The sequence below is a fragment of the Lethenteron reissneri genome, chromosome 34, assembly GCF_015708825.2.
Source record: "Lethenteron reissneri isolate LAM-NWPU_2019-01 chromosome 34, ASM1570882v1, whole genome shotgun sequence".
Lineage (NCBI taxonomy): Eukaryota > Metazoa > Chordata > Hyperoartia > Petromyzontiformes > Petromyzontidae > Lethenteron > Lethenteron reissneri.
Window position 1 is genome coordinate 11170464 of NC_083812.1, and position 20152 is coordinate 11190615.

Below are 20152 nucleotides of genomic sequence, written 5' to 3' on the forward strand. Positions count from 1 at the left end.
TGCTGTGTACTATTTGTTTTCTTTTAAGGCCACCGTGCTCTTAACGACCGTGTAGAGTTTTTGGGTTGTTTGTTAAATTGTGCTTGTGCACCACTGCCAACGCAGCGGCATCAACGAATCGTTCGTTTGACGGCTGTAAATCGGTAAGAGTTGACACGTCGCTTGTGCTGAGCGAGACCATCGCAAGAGCTTGGGAAAAGAGACGGTGATGGGAGAGAATTCCAGAGTGGACCAGAGCGAGGGACGAAGCAGAGAGAGAGAAGTGATTCATAATAGATGCTGGAGCAAGGCCACGTGCTGATCGTACCAACTGTGTTTGTTGGTACCCTCCACCACCCGACAGGGCCAAGCAAATGAATGCCACGTGGTGTTGTGCAAGCATTTAACGCACCAATTACTAGTGTCCTAGCTCCACAGTAAGTAGGAGTACAATGCTCATCACAACATTTAGTGTATGTTTGCTAAATTTGATTGTGAGAATTGTTATTCAACTTTGTCGGCGAGATCAAACAAAACAATAATCGGCGCGTTCAGCTCGTGTCGGGTGGCGGAGGGTGTTCACGACACAGCTGTGGCCGGATAATTACGTGGCCTAAACAACAACAACAAAAACAATTATGAATCACAACACTGGCTGTCAAACCCCAGTAGGTTTGAAGAGAGCGAGGGAGAGACCGAGAGAGCGGTGGCGCGACCTGCAATGTTGGTGGTTGATCCAAGTTGGGCAGGATGAGACGCCGGGTAAAGGCCGGGGGTCCTCAGTTCAGTTCATTGATAAGGTAGAGCTCTGTGAGCCATTCGGCTCTTGAATCGGGTGCAACAACAACAAACAAAAACATGAACAAAAAATCTAGGAAAAAACAGCAAAGTCTTCCAGAAAAAGCACCCTATATCAACGCTGTGTTTGACTTGCATCCCAATGGGATGCAAGTCAAACACTAACAACCACAAGACAATTTACATTAAAGTTATCAGTCTAACTCTGTACTACAACAAACAAATATGGCTCAACCAAAACGTTTTCGAAATCACCAAAATAAAGCTACAAAAACAATTTCGATTTAAAGCTTTCATGACTGCAGGGATTCATATTATTTAGTTCTTTCGGTAAAGTCACGTAGAAGGGATATAATTTTATAATTATTAAACAAATGTAACAACAGTAATCATAGGAACTGTGATTCAAATTTAACAATAAACGATATACATAACATGTACGGCCGGTCCTCAGCACGGGTGGACGATAGAAATCAACGAGGGAGGTCCACGGATCGCACGACATCGAGCAATGCCGTTCACGAGCCTGCGAAGCAATACGCCACGTGGCACGCACACACACACATAGGAAGCCACTGGAGCCATGCACTTGTAAATCTAGATTGAAAACGTATTCCTTCAAAACTGATTGTTGTTGTGTTGAGTTTTCTGTTCTTCGCCGCACCTCCGATTAGCACGGTTGGCTACGTACGGTGCGAAAGAAGTTCAACGTATTTATATAAAGATCCCCAAGTGCTGTTTAGTGAGCACCTATGAAGGCTGGCACGGCACACGTGGGGATTGGGTGGTCAATCCCCACGCCTTTGTCTCCCCAGCGCTGATGTTTATTGCACATGTCATCAAGTACTCGTTTAAGGCTACGTCGACCTAGGAGAGACCTAGGACCGGTTCAAATATTCGCCACACACACATATACAGTTTAACACGTAGGCTTTCGCGACCAATATTATTCATAATAATTTCACTCTTCAACACACCGGTGGGCTAAAGTAGTGACCTATTTGTCTCTTGTCAACGTGACACTTTTTGCTGATTGGCCGTGTCGGGTGGTGGAGGGTTACGACACATTTATAAATAATGCGATCTCACCCAAAAACGTTTCTTATGAAGACACATATACAGTCTACAGAATTATAATATGTATTTATCTTGGATAAATACGATTAGCTATGAAGCTCTTTTTCACAGATGTTCATGTTATATGCACACGATTGTTATTATTATCACATGTTTATATATTAGCATTTTGCTGGACCTACAGGGCAGCGCTGAGCGCACTGCGCTACAAACCCGACATCCAAGCTGAGTTCGATTCCCGGCCACCATCAGTGGCGAGTGATATATGTGCCCGCCCTGCCCACGCCGCCTTCCCCTCCCCAGCCACCTGCACTAACCAGCCTGGTGAAGTATAGTCAAATGACCCGCCTTGACCGGCAAAGTGTAGAGGAGGGGGGCTTCATCCAGCAGCGGATTGACAAAGGCTGTACACGTTCTGTGAGGCGGGCACGACTCGCTACGTCCGCAGTGTCTGTGTTCGTGGTGGAGCGCTGAGCCGTTACATCAGCAGCGGCCACCACGCCGCACCCGGCGATTGGCGGCATAATCACAATAACGTTGACCTCTGTCGATGGCACAGCCCTATCGTTACATCTTTGACCTCTGATGAGTGCACTGGGCCTTGTCCTCTGTGTGTGAGACAGAACGATAGAGAGTGTCCGGTGGTAGAGTGAGGGAGAGAGCTGGGATAGTTAAAGACAGCTGGGGTCGTGTGAAAGAGATCTGGGATAGTGAGAGAGAGGTCTGGGATGGAGGGAGGGAGGTATGCGATGGTGGGAGAGAGGTCTGTGATGGTGAGAGGGAGGTCTGTGATGGTGAGAGGGAGGTCTGTGATGGAGGGAGAGAGGTCTGTGATGGCGGGAGGTCTGGGATGGTGAGAGGGAGGTCTGGGATGGAGGGAGAGAGGTCTGGGATGGAGGGAGAGAGGTCTGGGATGGTGAGAGGGAGGTCTGGGATGGAGGTCTGGGATGGAGGGAGAGAGGTCTGGGATGGAGGGAGAGAGGTCTGGGATGGAGGGAGGGAGGTCTGGGATGGAGGGAGGGGAGGTCTGTGATGGTGAGAGGGAGGTCTGGGATGGAGGGAGAGAGGTACGTGATGGAGGGAGGGAGGTCTGGGATGGAGGGAGAGAGGTCTGGGATGGTGAGAGGGAGGTCTGTGATGGTGAGAGAGAGGTCTGGGATGGTGAGAGGGAGGTCTGTGATGGTGAGAGAGAGGTCTGGGATGGAGGGAGGGAGGTCTGGGATGGAGGTAGGGAGGTCCGGGATGGAGGGAGGGAGGTCTGTGATGGTGGGAGAGAGGTCTGTGATGGTGAGAGGGAGGTCTGGGATGGTATGGTGGGAGAGAGGTCTGTGATGGAGAGAGGGAGGTCTGAGACACAGAGAGATGGAGAGAGCTGAGACACAGAGAGAGAGAGAGGGAGAAAGATGATAAGTCTAGAGAGAGAGATGGCTGGATGGTGTAGGAGGCCGTTGGACTGCGAGAAGGGCTGCGTGCAGAACTAGAGAGAGCGAGAGAGTGAGCGAGAGGTGGGGGTTTACATAAAGCAAAGTTTTAAAAAAAGATTACGAAATGATGAACGAAGCAAAGTGCCGACTACACCGAGCATCTTCTTGTTTCCACTGAGCGTAAAAAAAGAGATAAGGAGCTGGCACACAGAGATAACTGGGATGGCGGGAGAGAGTTGGGACTCACACACACGGGTAGAACGAGAGCTGGGATGGCGAGAGAGGGAGCTGGCTGGGACATCAGGGTTTATGTACACGCGACTGCCGCCCCCAATAATAATAATCATTATTATTGTCGATGAGAGGCGCGACCTGAAGGCTGCGTCCCATCGCGCCCTTCGCTCGCCGCTCTCGTCGCACGCGGATATACCGACTCGTGCCAGGGGCAAACAAAGACAAAGGTCCCCCGTGTGGTAAACCACGCAGACGGTCGGGGCAAGTGCCCTTAGCGGACACCTGTTAAGGCCGGAACGGAGATGTTCTTACACATCGCTCCGCCTTTGTGTGCACGTTCAACTTCTTTCGCACCGTACGTAGCCAACCGTGCTAATAATCGGAGGTTCCAATGTTTACATACCGCACCAGGTACTGATTTAAGGCTGAGCAGAGCTAGGAGAGACCCAAATAAATAAGCAGACAATGCACCTCGTTCACATATCTGTCCCTCCAGGTAAAAAAAAATCAAGTTTTTTTTACTCGTCCCATCACCTTCTGGAAGTGCCTAATGATTGTAACAGCGTTGGTTTAACAACAGCAAACTCGGGACCGGTTTTGACAATCAATGCCTCATCAGCAGACTCACAGGGACACAATGGTATCCCATTGTGAATTAGGCGGTGCGTGTCTTGAACGTCATCTGTGAACGGAGGCAATTGCCGCGGTCGGGTCCCGAAGCTCTGAAGAGGGGATCGAACAGCTGAGTGATTGCTAAACGGCTCCCTGGCTACTTGCTGTCTCACGAATAGACTCCCCCAGCGCCACCCCCTTACGTGTGTATGTGTCTGTGTGTGTATGTGTCTGTATGTGTGTATGTGTGTCTGTGTGTGTGTCTGTGTGTGTATGTGTGTCTGTGTGTGTATGTGTGTGTGTCTGTGTATTCGTGGGGAGCAGTAGTGCAGCGGTTAGCGCGCTGCGCTATGAACCCGGCGACCCGGGTTCAATTCCCGCTCACGGCCAACACCCAGTGACGATTATCTGATCCGGTCCCGGGCCTCCCCTAGGTCGACTCAGCCTCAGATGAGTACCTGGTGCGGTGTGTAAAAACATCGCCAATGGGGAGACAAAGGCGGTCGGGCGTGGTGCTAGCCAACCACCCCCTCGCGTGCCGAGCCGGCCTTTATAGGCGCTGGCTAACACCACTTGCCCCAACAGTCTGTTAAGGCTATAGGGGGGATCGTTGTCTTTGTGTGATATGCCTTTAAGGATCGTTAGTTTAGTGTTTAGCGCACTCCCCGAGTTAGACTCCCGTTCACGGCCAACATCAGTGACTAATTTCTGAACCGCTCCTGCCCTGGAATAGCGTCGTCTCCCCTAGGTCGACTCGGGGTAAAAAAAAGAATCGTAATCTGTGCGCTGTGTAAACACGTAGCCCGCCTGATAGCAGCCTCTGGATGTCTCTCCGTGGCGGGTGTTGGCAGCCACCGATCCTCGCTTGCTTTTTATCGGCTTGAGGGTCGCACTCAATCACTGGGTTCCACTCGGGAAATTCAAGCAAATTGAGTGTGAACCGAGGTGATGAGTAACACCGAATGGTAATGTTCTGGGTGTGTTTTTTTTTAATTGCGTTCTCGTCGTTATCATTATACTCGGCCTGTCTTTGTACCAAATGTAACCGGCTGAGTGCTTGTAGAACACCATAGAATTAACGTCATTGTGGATTTGCATACAGTATATACGCACGCACACGCGTATGTATATGTACATGCGTCCGTGCGGATCGGTTGTCCGCATGCGCACGGGTATGCGTGTGTTAGTGTGTAGGTTTATGTGCGTATACATATATGTACCGAGGATATTGTGAGTATTCTGCATGGAGCAAGTGTGTGCGCAGGGGAGGTGGTTGTATGACTGTACGTCCGCATACGCGGTGGTGCAGCGGTTAGCGGCCCGAATTCGATTCCCGTTCACGGCCAACACCCAGTGACGATTACTTGTACCGGTCCTGAGCCTCCCCTAGGTCGACTCAGCCTCAAATGAGTACCTAGGTGCGGTGTGAAAACCTCCACTATGGAGACAAAGGCAGCCGGGCGTGGTGCCGGCCACCCACCCCCTCGTGTGCCGTGCCGGCCTTCATAGGGGGCTGGCTCACAGCACTTGCCCCAACAGTCTGTTAAGGCTGTACGGGGGATCTTTGTCTTTGTGTGTGCGGAGGCTGCTGCTGTTGATAGTTCAGGGTCACCGCGTGTCGCGCTCCGTGCTCGCCTCGCCCGCGAGCACGGAGCAACCTCACAGTATCATCACAACAACATCACAACATCATCATCACAACATCATCATCACAACATCATCACATCAACATCACATCATCATCACAACACCACAACATCATCATTACAACATCATCACATCATCATCACAACATCATCACAACATCACATCATCACAACATCATCACAACATCACAACATCATCACAACATCATCATCACAACATCATCACATCAACATCACATCATCATCACAACACCACAACATCATCATTACAACATCATAATTACAACATCATCACATCATCATCACAACATCACATCATCACAACATCATCACAACATCACAACATCATCATCACAACATCACATCATCACATCATCATCACAACACCACAACATCATCATTACAACATCACATCATCACAACATCATCACAACAACATCACCACAACAACATCATCATTACAACATCATCACAACAACACCACAACAACACCACAACATCATCACATCACAACATCATCAAATCATCATCACAACATCATCACATCATCATCATCATCACAACATCATCACAACACCACAACATCACAGCATCATTTATAGCATCACCCCCATCGTCGTCATCCACAACTCCACCACATTCTCACATCACAACATTTACGCCACCTTCACACCACCACGGCGTCACGTCACCGTTTCGCAGCATCACAACACCCTCGTATGACGTCACCGCCACGTCACCATACCACGAGAACACCACCACCAACACATCCACCCGCTCGTTCAGTGGGAGGTGGCTCATTTTTACTCTGCCCCCCCGCCCCCCCGGGGTCCTATAACTCGCCCCCCCCCCCAGCCATCTGTGCTGTCGATTCCTTGTGCCCCTCCAGTTAGACTCAGGGTTCCTCCTTTTTTTTACGATCAGTGGAAACAAGAAGATGCTCGGTGTATTCGGCACTTTGCTTCGTTCATCATTTCGTATTTTTTTGTTATTTTTTATTAAATTTTTTAATCTTGCCTTTATGTAACCCCCCCCTCTAGCTCACTCTCTCACTCGCTCTCTCTCGTTCTGCACGCAGCCTCCTCTGCCTACGCCTGCCCCCCCACCACCACCACACACCTCTCCCTCCAAAGTAAACGCGGCGCTGTTCCTCGCATTTAGACAGCGCTCGATAGTACCCCACGTGGCATTGTTTTGTACTAAACGCGTGTGTGTGCGTGTGTGTGTTTATAGTGGGGAGCGGTGGTGTAGCGGTTAGCGCTACGCTGCGCTGCGAACCTGGCGACCCGGGGTGGATTCCCGCTCACGGCCAACGCCAGTGACGATTATTTGAACCGGTCCTGGGCCTCCCTTAGGTCGACTCAGCCTAAAATGAGTACTCGTTGCGGTGTGTAAATATCGCTACTAGGGAGATAAAGGCGGCCGGGCGTGGTGCTGGCCACTCACCCCCTCGTGTGCCGTGCCGGCCTTGATAGATGCTCGCTAACAGCACTTGCCCCAACAGTCTGTTCAGGCTACACGGGGGATCTTTGTTTTTATGTATAGTGGGGGAGCAACAGCGTGGCGGTTACGAACCCGGCGACGCGACTTCGATTCCCGCTCACGATCAATAATCAATGAGATTATTTGAACCGATCCTGCCCCCCCCACCCCGCTAGGTCGACTCAGCCTCAAATGACTACCTGGTGTGATGTGTGGTAAACGTCGCTACGAGGGAGACAAATGTGGTTGGGCGTGGTTCCGGATTCCCACCCCGTCGTGTGCCGTGCCGGCCTTAAGAGGTGCTGCTACTCGCTTACAGCACTTGCCCCTAGAGATATGTTAAGGCTGTGGGGGGGCGGGGGCTGGGGCATCTTTGACTTTGTTTAGGAGTATATGAATGTCTACGCTGAGCGGTGTATGTTTACTGGTGCACGTGTGCGTGTGTATGTCAAGCCCTGCGTGTAATGTACCTGCGTCACGAATACATCGGCGCTAATCATCGCCGGTGTGACTGGCATTGCCCGCTTTCCATCGGCTATAACGTCACGCACAACGGGAGGCAAATTACTCGGTTCACCGATTACGGGAGTCGTGTATTTGTAAGTGTTTAGGACTAGATCTAATTTTGGGGCTGCATTTCGCAGTGTTTGGTTTTGGAATTGAGCGGTTATGAGCGTAGCTTGGGATATTATCGTGTACAATTTCAGCTCGATAACCCTTACAGAATATTGTCATTAGTTTAAGAGTCGCTCATTCACAATCGCCTATCAATATTATTAATTGCACGAACGTATACATGCACGTGTGTGTGTGCATGCTGTATGTGTATACGTGTACACATTTCAACAATCACAATGCCAGTGTGTGCACCTGTACGGAGCGGAATATGCAGCCGTCTATGTGCGTATGGTGCATATCTGCGTACAATATGACATGCATCACACTATCATTTACAGCTGACATGTAATCATAAAAAAATATAAATGTTTTCTTTAAATTATCATTCTAAGTGCATATGTTGAAATATAAAATAGCTGCATGCAGACCGTTTTCGGAAACAACATATGTTAATATTAATTAATATTTGGTTAAATAAATAAATACGCACACACTTAGTATGTGTACATTTTAGAATCTACAGTAGACTCGTGTATTTTCCGCAAGTGTTGTTGTTTTATATTGTATTATTGTAATGTTATTCTAAATGCTTGGGAAATAAATAGAGAAACACATATTTACCAATCTCAGATGTTCTGGTGACATCACCATTGTATCACAACCAATTAAACCGAGGCACGGGAAATGATTGAATGACGTCACAAAGAGAGAAGCATGGTCGGGGCCCGAACAGCAACCAATAGGCGAGGCTCGGCAACGTCGCTCAGCAGAGTCACGTGACGTGAAATGTATTGACGGCGATCTGGGGATCAAAGTCAGGATATTCAGGGGGTGAACAAGACCTGGATGTTTTGGGCTCTGTAAACTGAAATTTAGATTTATTATACAATGTACATCGATTGTAGAGTATTTTTTTTTATCGGTGCAGCTATATTATTTAAACTATTTTTTTTATTTAACCCCCACTAAGCTTTCTCGCTCTTTTCCAGAAGCGAGGTGGCTTATCATGCGGACGTTTAGAGCAGACAAACATTCTGAACGCACGTTTATAAATGTGGGGCGTAAAAAAACGGAGGACCCGGAGAAATATCCACGCGACCACGGGTAGAGAAACTCCAAATACACAGCAGGCGTCAGGGTCGCGATCGAATCCACGACCTCCCGTACACCAGGAGAGGTCGTTAACACCTCGCCACCGCGGCGCCCCCCAACTACAAACATGAACACCAACAGAGACAACGTCTGACAAATCTGACCAGTGCGTGAAGACGCTTTGGAGAAGAGATTGCGTTGCTCTGAATTACACACAGACGTGTAGAGACGGAGGGAGAGGGGGTGGGGGGGGGGAGGCGCGTGCGTCAGGAGACAAATGCAAACCGGTGACATCAAGAGTGGGTGCTAAGTGGGCCTGCAGGACAAGCTTGGATGATGACGCAGTGTGGCAGCCGAACGATTCGACGGTCGGCTGCCACACTGCGGCGGAGACGGAGCGATGAATTCATCCCAGGTGCGGTAGTGAGATGGATTGGGGCATCGCAGGGCCGTGAGGGATGGTGACGCCTTGCGAAGAGCCTTCATCCAGCAGTTGATAGACCATGGCGAGTTATGGTGATGACATGCCACCGCTCAATAATAATAATAATGTGTTCGCTGAATCACGTGTTTGTTTTATTATCCGATGAGGCTTTTACGGTTTAAATCGAGAGTGGAAATCAGAGAACGTACGGAACTCGACGAAGCTCGGCCCGTTATATCCACTTAACGATCATCAGCACTGCGTGAGCCACTTACACAGCTGCCCCAATGTGATGATGCTGATTATCAAGGTCACTGTTACGACGATGTTCAGATATTTATTTATTTATTATAGAAGCCACAGCCCGTGAATACATTATTACCGAAGCCAAAGTGTCTGAATAGTTTGAGAATTTATTTTAAAGACTCCGTCTAATTCATTGTGCGCTTTCCTACATGCGCAGTGTGTACAACGTGTGTATGTATATATATAAAAAAACATTTTTTTTTACTGGACTCAATCGGTAGTTAGTTTTGTTGCTGCCACGCTTTCGCGGGCCCGTCCCGCTTTCTGTCGGCGTTGGCGTCACACTCCACGAGAGGCGAAGTACTCGGTTCACCGACGAGGGGGGACCTCGTGCAAGTTGCCATTATACTTGGCGAACTTCAGGCCGCGCCTGCCCGCGTGAGCGCGACCCCAAAGCAACGTCCGCACCCCTCGCTATTGGCGCTCCAAAACTGAAATAAAATCTAAATACAAATCCGCCTTCTCTGGATATTAACGAAGATTCGACGATCGATGAGTGGGACCCTGATATCGTCTTTTTAGCCCTTATCGAACACGGTCGCTCACGTTTCGCCCGTGCGTTGACCGTGGGAATCGCTCCGCACGAAAGGTGCCTCGTCATTTTGGTCGCCAGGGAGCACGGCGGGGTTGCGGACACAGCTCCCAGCCGCCTTTGTCTCTCCAGCGCTGATGTTTACGCAACGCGCCGTGAGACGGGTGCAGATGGTCACCGCTGCTATTGCCCTGCGTGGCCGGAAATCGAACTCAGAACCCCCCGGGGGGGGAGGGTCTTAGGGATTCATCGCATATCCATTTTCATCATCATCATCACCATCGTTGCACCTCCGATTAGCACGGTTGACTACGTACGGTGCGAAAGAGGCTCAACATTCGGTACATCAGTAACAATTCGTGCATTTGCAATTCGCCATCGGAATGTGGAATTTCCATTACCGCTTCGAGCCAATTCGGGGTAGAATAGCGCCTCCTTCGTTGTGGACGGAGTTGACCTGAAACCGTCGAGGCGCTGGCGGTAGACGCTGATTGTAACAAGCGTCTCCTCGTGCGGTCGACTCAGCCTCAAATGAGTACTCGCTGCCATGTGTAAGGGGCCGTCCATAAATGACGATTTTTGACCCCCCCCCCCCTCGTCACAGGGCGTCACAAAAATCAGACCCCCCCCTCAAATATGACGTCACAAAGCTCTGCCCCCCCCCCCCCCAAAAAAAAAATAAAACATGCTTCAAATCGCTTTAAACTATATTGTAGTGCGTATTTAATGTGGCGCTGCACTCTGATGTTGTAGGAGAAAACATTTGTTAAAAAGTCTATTTAATTAAGTAGAACGTGTTGTCTGTATTTATTTAAAGTTGCGCATTTTGATGTGACGTCACATTTCTCACCCCCCCCCCCCTGGTCACACATCGTCACAAATGTCTGACCACCCCCCCGCCACTCGGGAGACAAAGGCATTGCCGGCGTGGTGCTGGCCACCCACCCGCTCGTGTGCCGTGACGGCCTTCATAGGGGCTCGCTAACAGCACTTGCCCCAACAGTCCGTCAAGGCTACACGGGGGATCTTTGTCTTTTATATAGGGGAGCTGTAGTGTAGTGGTTAGCGCGCTGCTCTAGGAACCCAGCGATCCGAGTTCGATTCGCGCTCACGACCAATAACAGTGGCGAATATTTAACCCGGCTCTGGGTCTCCCCTAGAGAGACTCAGCCTCAAATGGGCACCTGCATCGGTGTGTAAACAAAAGGGTGGCCGGGCGTGTGGTTGGTCACCCAGCCCCCTCGTGTGCCGTGCCGGCCTTCATTTGTGCTACCCGCATACAGCACTTGCCCCAACAGTCATTTCAGGCAACACGGGGGATCTTTGTGTGTGTGCGTGTGTGTATATAAAATGACGAACAAGTTGAGTTTGTTGTATGTGTACGGCGAAGCTGAACAGTGCGCAGAGAAACACGAGGTGGGGCCATTCCTCGATCGACACTGACAAACAGACAGAGGAGCACGTGGAGTCGAGAACATGCGCACGTTCGAGACATCACGTAGCAGGTGTTCCTGGGGCAGGACGCGCCACGGCTAGACGGGACGATGATGGAGACCCGTGGTCGAGACTAACCGCGGAGTGGCAGCACAATGTATGGGACTCGCCCGAGAGGACATCCACTGGAGGAGATGGAGCGGGCGGGCGGGGGGGATCAGCTCGTGCGCCGGTGCTGGGTGGATTATTTAATGGCTGCTGCGTGGACAGGGCTTCATCCAACAGCGAATTGAACATGGCCGGTTATAACCATGACGGTCTGCGTGCTTAAGTACACACTGCGTAGAACAACAATAACAACAACAAGCGCCGTTTGCCACTAAGTGGCGGTGACAGAATATTTATGTACACTGGAGGAATCCGATGAGCTCTAAAGCTCTTTTGCGCAGATGTCCAGTAGGGGTGGGTAAGAACGTCACAACAACAACAAACAATACACAAACACACGAGTGGAGTGCAAGGTCCAAGAAAGGTAAACGAATCACACGTGTCAATAAAACGAAATCATCCCCATTCTATACCAGACAGAGCCCATTGAGGTATTTACTTATTTTTCAAAAGCGACCTGGCCACAAATGATAGTGCAACAACAAAGTGGTTCGTCGTTTGGACATTTATAGCAGCAAAATCATCCAAACAAAGTCTAAATAGTCACCGTGCACGACGCTTGTGCCAGGCTCGGGGTAAATCTTTGAGCCCACGCGGAGTGTGACATTTTTTTCTTTTAAAACGACTCTGTCTGGTGTTGTTATTTACGTTGTCAAACACTCATTAGGGGGATTGGATAAACATCATCCGATCGAAGGATCCCCTTGAAGAGGGAGGCGAGGCTTCTCTCAGTAAATTACACTGGTCAACAAAAAATAACACATTTTTTTCTGGCCTGGACTTTTGCAGCTGTTTTAGACTAATTTCAGGGTGCTGATTCCAAATCTGATCTCAGATTTGCTCTATCACATCATTTTTATGCTATCGGCATACCCCATTTTCATTGATTTACCCGAAATTAACTCTGTCACTTATGATTGCAAGTTGTTGCGAGTCAGTGACTGCTTTAGTGTTAAAATATGGTGCTGTATTTTTAGGATAGTGTGTTTATAATATCATTTTATGTAGATATCCACATTTATTTAATATTTTTCTTCCGCAGTTTTTATTGAAAATGCAATATTTGATATCTCAAAAACCTGATGCGATAGACAAAAACTGATGCCAGATTTGGAATCAGCACCCCAAAAAACCTTAAATCGTTGGAATTACTTTATGCCAGAAAAAAGTGTGTTGACCAGTGTATCTGGCGCTGACAGTTTGCAAGCGAGGCGACGTTCAACTAAGCGTGCGCCCGCATGCAGAACCCGGCGCATCGCGCAGTGACACCCAGGGAGGGCGAGTTTAGAGCCCTGGCCACCACGGCGTTCATCAGTGGCGAGTGATGACAGCCGAGCCGGTCGCCAACCTCCTACACCTCAACCAACTCGCGCTGACCAGCGTGATGCAAGTATGGTCAGACGATCATCCATCAACCGACACGGGGTGTGGGGAGGCCATCATCCAGCAGTGGATTTTACCATGGGCTGCAAATAAGTGCCATCTGGCATTTTAACGATTATTATGACGGTGTATGTTGCTCTGTAATGTATTTTCTTTTTTTTATAAACCCGTACGTGCGGTAGTGTTCTACGCGAGCGTGTATATATATATGAATATGCGTGCGCGCGTGTGCAGATGTGTCAGCGGGCGTTCGACACTTCACGTGGCCTCAACGTGCACATAGCCTGGCACAAGCACCGTGGTGACTTCACCGCCACTTAGTGGCTAATGGCGGTTGTTGTTGTTGCATGTTGTGGCATTGGGGAGACAAAGGTGGTCGGGCGTGGTGCCTGTCACCTCACCCCTTTCGTGTGTCGCGCCAGCCTTAATCGGTGCTACTCGCTAAGGGCACTTGCCCCAACAGTCTGTTACAGACTTTACGGGGGAGCTTTGTCTTTGTGTTGTCGCGTGAGTGTGAATGGGTGTGTGTGTCTGTGTGTGTGTGCGCGCGTGGGGAGCGGTGGTGTAGCGGTCAGCGCGCTGCGCTACGAACCCGGCGACCCGAGTTCGATTCCTGCTCACGGCCAACTCCAGTGACGATTATCTGAACCGGTCCTGGGCCTCCCCTAGGTAGACTCAGCCTCAAATGAGCACCTGGTGCGGTGTGTAAACATCGCTACTGGGGAGACAAAGGCGGTCGGGCGTGGTGCTGGCCACCCACCCCATCGTGTGCCGTGCCGGCCTTAATAGGTGCTCGCTAACAGCACTTGCCCCTGCAGTCTGTTAAGGCTATATGGGAGATCTTTGTCTTTGTGCGTGTACCTGGACTCTATGCGCGTGAGTCCGTGTGTCACGCGTGTGTGTTTTTCGGTAAATCGTGAGCGTTTGCCTGCGTGCGTACAATATTCATGTGTCTGCATATGCACGCATTATACAGATGCTGCACGCATTTAATTACGTGTGTGTGTGTATATAAGTGGGTGCGAATATTGTATACGATCGTATATATTTGTGTATGTGTGCGCGTCTTTCATGGTTGTGTGTTTATATGCTGCGCATATGTATTCCGTGCGTATATCGTACATATGTGTGTGTGTAGTACTGTGTCTATATATATATTTAAAACGCTGCTGTGCAAATCAACGCTTGATTTAAAGCAAAGGAAGTGTGGAAGCAGAACCCTCATTCGACCCAGCGTTTGTGTCGCTACGCCACTCAAACACAGCAGCAGCAGCAGCAGTATCAATATCAATATTTGTGAGCCTATCACAAAGATCTAACAAAATACATATACAGTATAGAATTGTACACAACGCACCACGTGGCATTACATCCGTCGACAACACCGCCCGACAGGTGTAGCAGACAACAGGCGACGTTCCGGGCAATGGCCTCATGCAGAAGGAGCCTTTGTCCCGATGTGGTTGCAGCTTCAGGTCGCGTGCTCCGTGTGCTTGTGCACCGCCGTGCCATCGCAGCAGCTATCACGCGAAACATCGAATGTCATCATCGTCACCATCACCATTAATCACCGTCGTCATCACCACCATCACCACCACGATGAACTCGTAGCTTGGCTCCCTCGATCTCGACAACGGCGTCCGCGAGCAATCGAACGCCCCCCGGCGATGTTTACTCTTCGCAAGCCCCCCCCCCCCCCCCACGACGCAGCTGACGGGGACCCGGGCGGATGGGAAACCCGGCGGGTCCGGAGCGCCCGCGTTGCTCAGCCCGTGGAGGTTTCCGTGTCGCTGTCCGCGGTGGAAGTGTGGGGGGGGGTGAGGCTGGGGGGGGGGGGGGGGGCTGGGATAAACCTTGTTTGATCTTATTGTGACTTATCTCGCTTTTATCATCTAGCAGTCCCGATAGCCTATAAGGGCGTTGTCTGAGCTAATGTCTTTAGCATCGCTTCATTGAGCCAGCCCCCCCCCCCCCCCCGTTAGAGCGAGAGGAGGAGGAGATGGGGAGACGCGCAGAGAGAGAGAGAGCGCAAAGCGGCAGAGTTTTCTAGAGTGCAATGTGCGGCAGCAACTCTCTCTCTCTCCTACTCACTCTCACCAGCCCTGCAGTCTCTCTCCTCTCTCTCTCTCACACACACGCACACACACACGCACACACGCGCGTGTACACAGAAGTGCGCACGGGCGGGAGAGCGACCCCTACACGATCTGTCCACGCGCGGTTTACACTCGGGGGGTGGGGGGGGCGATGTGCAGAGGCGGGCATTGAAGTCGTGCGGCTCCTCTCCGCGGCGCTCGTCATCATCGGCACGCACGCGGACTGACACACGCGCACACGCACGCGGACTGACACACGCGCACACGCGCACGAGAGAGAGAGAGAGCGACACGCGGCATTGAGCCAGGTAGAGAGACAAACACAACAACAACAACAACCGCCACTAAGTGGCCGTGACGTGACTCGCGCGCGCTTGTGCCAGGCTACGTGCACGTCCAGCCCTTGACAGACGTACACACACGCACACGCCGCACGCACGCGGATTAGCGAAAGGGACGGACGGTGCAGACTGCGTACACATCGGCATACTTACAGGCGCGCGAGAGGGCGGAGTGACACACGCGGAGAGAGTTCACGTTGATGGTTCACGCGCGCGCGCAGAGAAGCAGAGTCGCGGGCACGCGCGCGGACGCACCGACGACGCGACATCGAAGGACAAATACGGGGACACACAAAGACAAAGGTCCCCCTCACCCCGGAGAGCCCTTGACAGACAGGGGCACGCACTGACACGCGCACTGACACGCGCGCACACACTGACACATACACTGACACGCGCGCATATACTGACACGCGCGCACACTGACACGCGCGCACACACTGACACACACACAGACACACAAACTGACACACACGCACACACTGACACACACACTGATACACACACACTGACACACACACACTGACACACACACTGACACACACTGACACACACGCACACACACTGACACACACACTGATACACACACACTGACACACACACTCTAACACACACACTGACAAACACTGACACACACACTGACACATACGCATACACTGACACACAGACATAACACACAAACACAACACACAGACACAACACACAAACACAGCATACAGACACAACACACATACAGAACACATATACACAACACACAGACATAACACATAAACACAGCACACAGACATAACACACAGACACAACACACAGACACAACACACAGACACAATACACAGACATAAGACGTAGCCATAACACACATACACAACACACAGATATAACACACAGACACAACACGCACCGAGACATAACACACAGCGCCTGTGCCAGTCTAGGTGCACACGTAGCCACACAAGAACGAGCACGCGTACGTACGGACGAACGTTAGACACACAGCGACAAGCACACACTTACAAAGGCACACACGTAGATACACGCACACTCACACACACTTACAAAGACACACACACACAGATACATACACACACTCACACACACTTACAAAGACACACACACAGATACACACACACACACTTACAAAGACACACACACACAGATACATACACACACACACTTACAAAGGCACACACGTAGATACACACACACACACACTTACAAAGACACACACGTAGATACACACACACTCACACACACTTACAAAGGCACACACGGAGATACACACACACGCACACACACTTACAAATACACACACATAGATACATGCACACACTCACACACACTTACAAAGGCACACACGGAGATACACGCACACACGCACACACTTACAAAGACACATACGTAAATACACACACACGCACACACTTACAAAGACACACACATAGATACATACACACACTCACACACACTTACAAAGGCACACACGTAGATACATGTACACACTCACACACACGTACAAAGGCACACACGTAGATACACACACACACGTACAAAGGCACACACGGAGATACACACACACACACACTCAAACACACCGAGACGCACACACGCACCTACACACAGCGACTTTAACACACACACAGACGCATACATACATCGAGTGACTAACACACACTTTGAGACCCACACAAAGACTCCACACAGACAGAGGCACATACACAGGCAAACAAAGACACACACATACACACCCACACCTACATACAGAGACTACACACGAACACACAGACACAAAGACACATGCACAAACACACAGACACACGCACACAGATCCGCACATAGAGACACATCCATACATTGACAGAGACACACTTAGAGACGCACAGACGCGCAGAGACACACACGCAGAGAGAGAGAGACACGCGCACGAGACATACAGAGACACACGCAGAGACTCAGCAGACAGACACGCGCAGAGCGTCAGAGACACGCGCAGAGACACGCACAGAGAGAGACACTCACAGAGAGACACAGAGACACTCACAGAGAGACACAGAGACACGCACAGAGACACGCACAGCGAGACACGCAGAGACAGGCACAGAGACACGCACAGAGACACGCGCAGAGAGACACAGAGAGACGCGCAGAGAGACACAGAGGCACGCACAGAGACACGCGCAGAGAGACACAGAGAGACGCGCAGAGAGACACAGAGACACTCACAGAGAGACACAAAGACACGCACAGAGACACGCGCAGAGAGACGCGGAGACACGCACAGAGCGTCAGAGACACGCACAGAGACACGCACAGAAACACGCACAGAGAGAGACGCAGAGAGACGCACAGAGATACGCACAGAGAGAGACGCAGAGAGACGCACAGAGACACGCACAGAGACAGGCACAGAGCGTCAGAGACACGCGCAGAGAGACGCAGAGACACGCACAGAGACACGCGCAGAGACACGCACAGAGCATCAGAGACACGCACAGAGACACGCACAGAGACACGCACAGAGTCACTCACAGAGACACGCGCAGAGAGACGCACACAGAGAGACGCAGAGACACGCACAGAGAGACGCAGAGACACGCACAGAGTCACTCACAGAGACACGCGCAGAGAGACGCACACAGAGAGACGCACACAGAGAGACGCGCAGAGACACGCACAGAGAGACGCACACAGAGAGACGCAGAGACACGCGCGCTCCACGCAGCCACCGCGACTCCTTCCTCCTCCTCCTGCTGCTGCTGCTGCTGCCGCGATGTTCCGACCCGGGAACCCGGAGCATCTGATGGGACACGCGGGTAGGGACGAGCGTCAGAGTGATGTTAATGTGCGTGTGTCTCTGTGTGTGTGTGTGTGCGGGGAGCGGTGGTGTTGTGGTTAGCGCTACGCTGCGCTACGAAAACCTGTCGACCCGGGTTCGATTCCCGCTCACGGCCAATACCGGTGATGATTATCTGAACCGGTTCTGGGCCTCTTCTAGGTCGACTCAGCCTCAAACGAGTACCTGGCGCGGTGCGTAAAACATCGCCGCGAGGGAGACAAAGGCGGCCGGGCGTGGTGCTGGCCACTCACTCCCTTCGTGTGCCGTTCTGGCCTTCATAGGTGCTCGCAAACAGCACTTGCCCCAACAGTCTGTTAAGGTTATACGGGGGATCTTTGTCTTTGTGTGTGTCCGTACGTGCGTGGTCCTGGTCACACCCCCCCACCCCCACCCCTCTTTGTGTGCCGCTCCGGATTTCATATGGGGTACTCGCTAGCGACAACACTTGCCCCGAAATAATGTTAAGGCTATACGGGGGGCCTTTGTCTTTGTTTGGTTCATGAGATTTAGTGTGTATGTACATGGTGCATGAGATGTAGTGTATGTTTGTGTGCGCGTGTATATATATACGTGTTTGCTTCTGTGAGGTCATTGTGATGTGTGTCATTTGTGAGTATGTGTATATATATATGTATATATGTACGTATGCAAATGGTGTGGCTATATTGCACGTACATAATTTGTGTATACGTGTCTGCTTGTGGTGTGCGTAAACGTCATGTGCGTATGCATACATGTCTGCGTGTATGTCAAGGATTGTGTGTTTGTGGCGTGTCAGCGTGTGTGTGCAAGCGTCTGTGTGTATGTCAAGGAGTATGTGTGTATGTATTGCACTGGGGTACGCGCGCGTGTGTGTGTGTGTGCGTTCGTTCTCTATTGTGGGGAACGGTGGCGCAGTGGTTAGCGCCGAGATCGTCTCCCGCTCACGGCCAACACCGGTGACGATTATCTGAACCGGTCCTGGGCCTCCAACTAGGTCGACGCAGATGATGTAAACAACGCCACTGGGGAGACAAAGGCGGTCGGGCGTGGCGCTGATTCACCCACCCTCACCACCCCCTCGTGTGCCGTAACGGCCTTCATCGGTGCTACTCGCAAACAGCACTTGCCTGCACGCGGCATCTTTGTCTTTGTCCTCGGTGTCGCACACACGCACACACACGTGTAGTATTTGTGTGTCTGTGTCATCACTGACGGTCGCGATTGTGATGATGATGGTGGTGGTGGCTACGATTCGGAAATTGTATGCAACGCTTTAGTCTACACACCGCACGCACGTATGATATATATCGAAAGACAAAGATCCCCCCTATAGCCTTAACAGACTGTTGGGGTAAGCGTTGTTAGCGAGCACCCTATGAAGGCCGGCACGGCACACGAGAGGGTGGGTGGCCAGCACCACGCCCGGCCGCCTTTGTCTCCCTCGTGGCAATCTTTTAACACATCGCACCGGGTACTCAATTGACGCTGAGTCGACCTAGGGGAGGCCCAGGACCGGTTCAGATAATTGTCACTCCGTGAGCGCTGCTCACACATATGTACACACACACACACGTATGTAACACAAAGCACACACCAACACACACACATATATATACAATATATACAATAATTTTTCATGTAAATATCCAGCATCATATATGTATGCACATTCATACGCCCGCATACACACT

At 50.9% G+C, this 20152-nt stretch overlaps 1 protein-coding gene and 1 long non-coding RNA gene across 5 annotated transcripts in view; one reads left to right on the forward strand and one right to left on the reverse strand.

Moving 5' to 3' along the window:
* Positions 1-15459: 15459 nt before the first annotated feature.
* The window catches only part of LOC133350667 (uncharacterized), an 8584-nt gene continuing 3891 nt past the window's right edge, over positions 15460-20152 (reverse strand). The window contains exons 3-4 of the long non-coding RNA XR_009756100.1: positions 18331-18440; positions 15460-15554 (exon numbers count right to left, since the gene is read on the reverse strand). This is a non-coding gene — a long non-coding RNA (uncharacterized LOC133350667). The remainder of the gene's footprint in view (positions 15555-18330; positions 18441-20152) is intronic.
* LOC133350664 (paired box protein Pax-2a-like) overlaps positions 18187-20152 on the forward strand; it is a 339735-nt gene continuing 337769 nt past the window's right edge. For 2 of the 4 annotated variants that reach the window (XM_061565266.1, XM_061565270.1), the window contains exon 1: positions 18187-18456. In XM_061565266.1, coding sequence (XP_061421250.1) covers positions 18414-18456 — 43 coding nt within the window. In that variant the 5' untranslated portion in view covers positions 18187-18413. The remainder of the gene's footprint in view (positions 18457-20152) is intronic. The other 2 variants (XM_061565268.1, XM_061565267.1) reach the window with 1 other exon arrangement.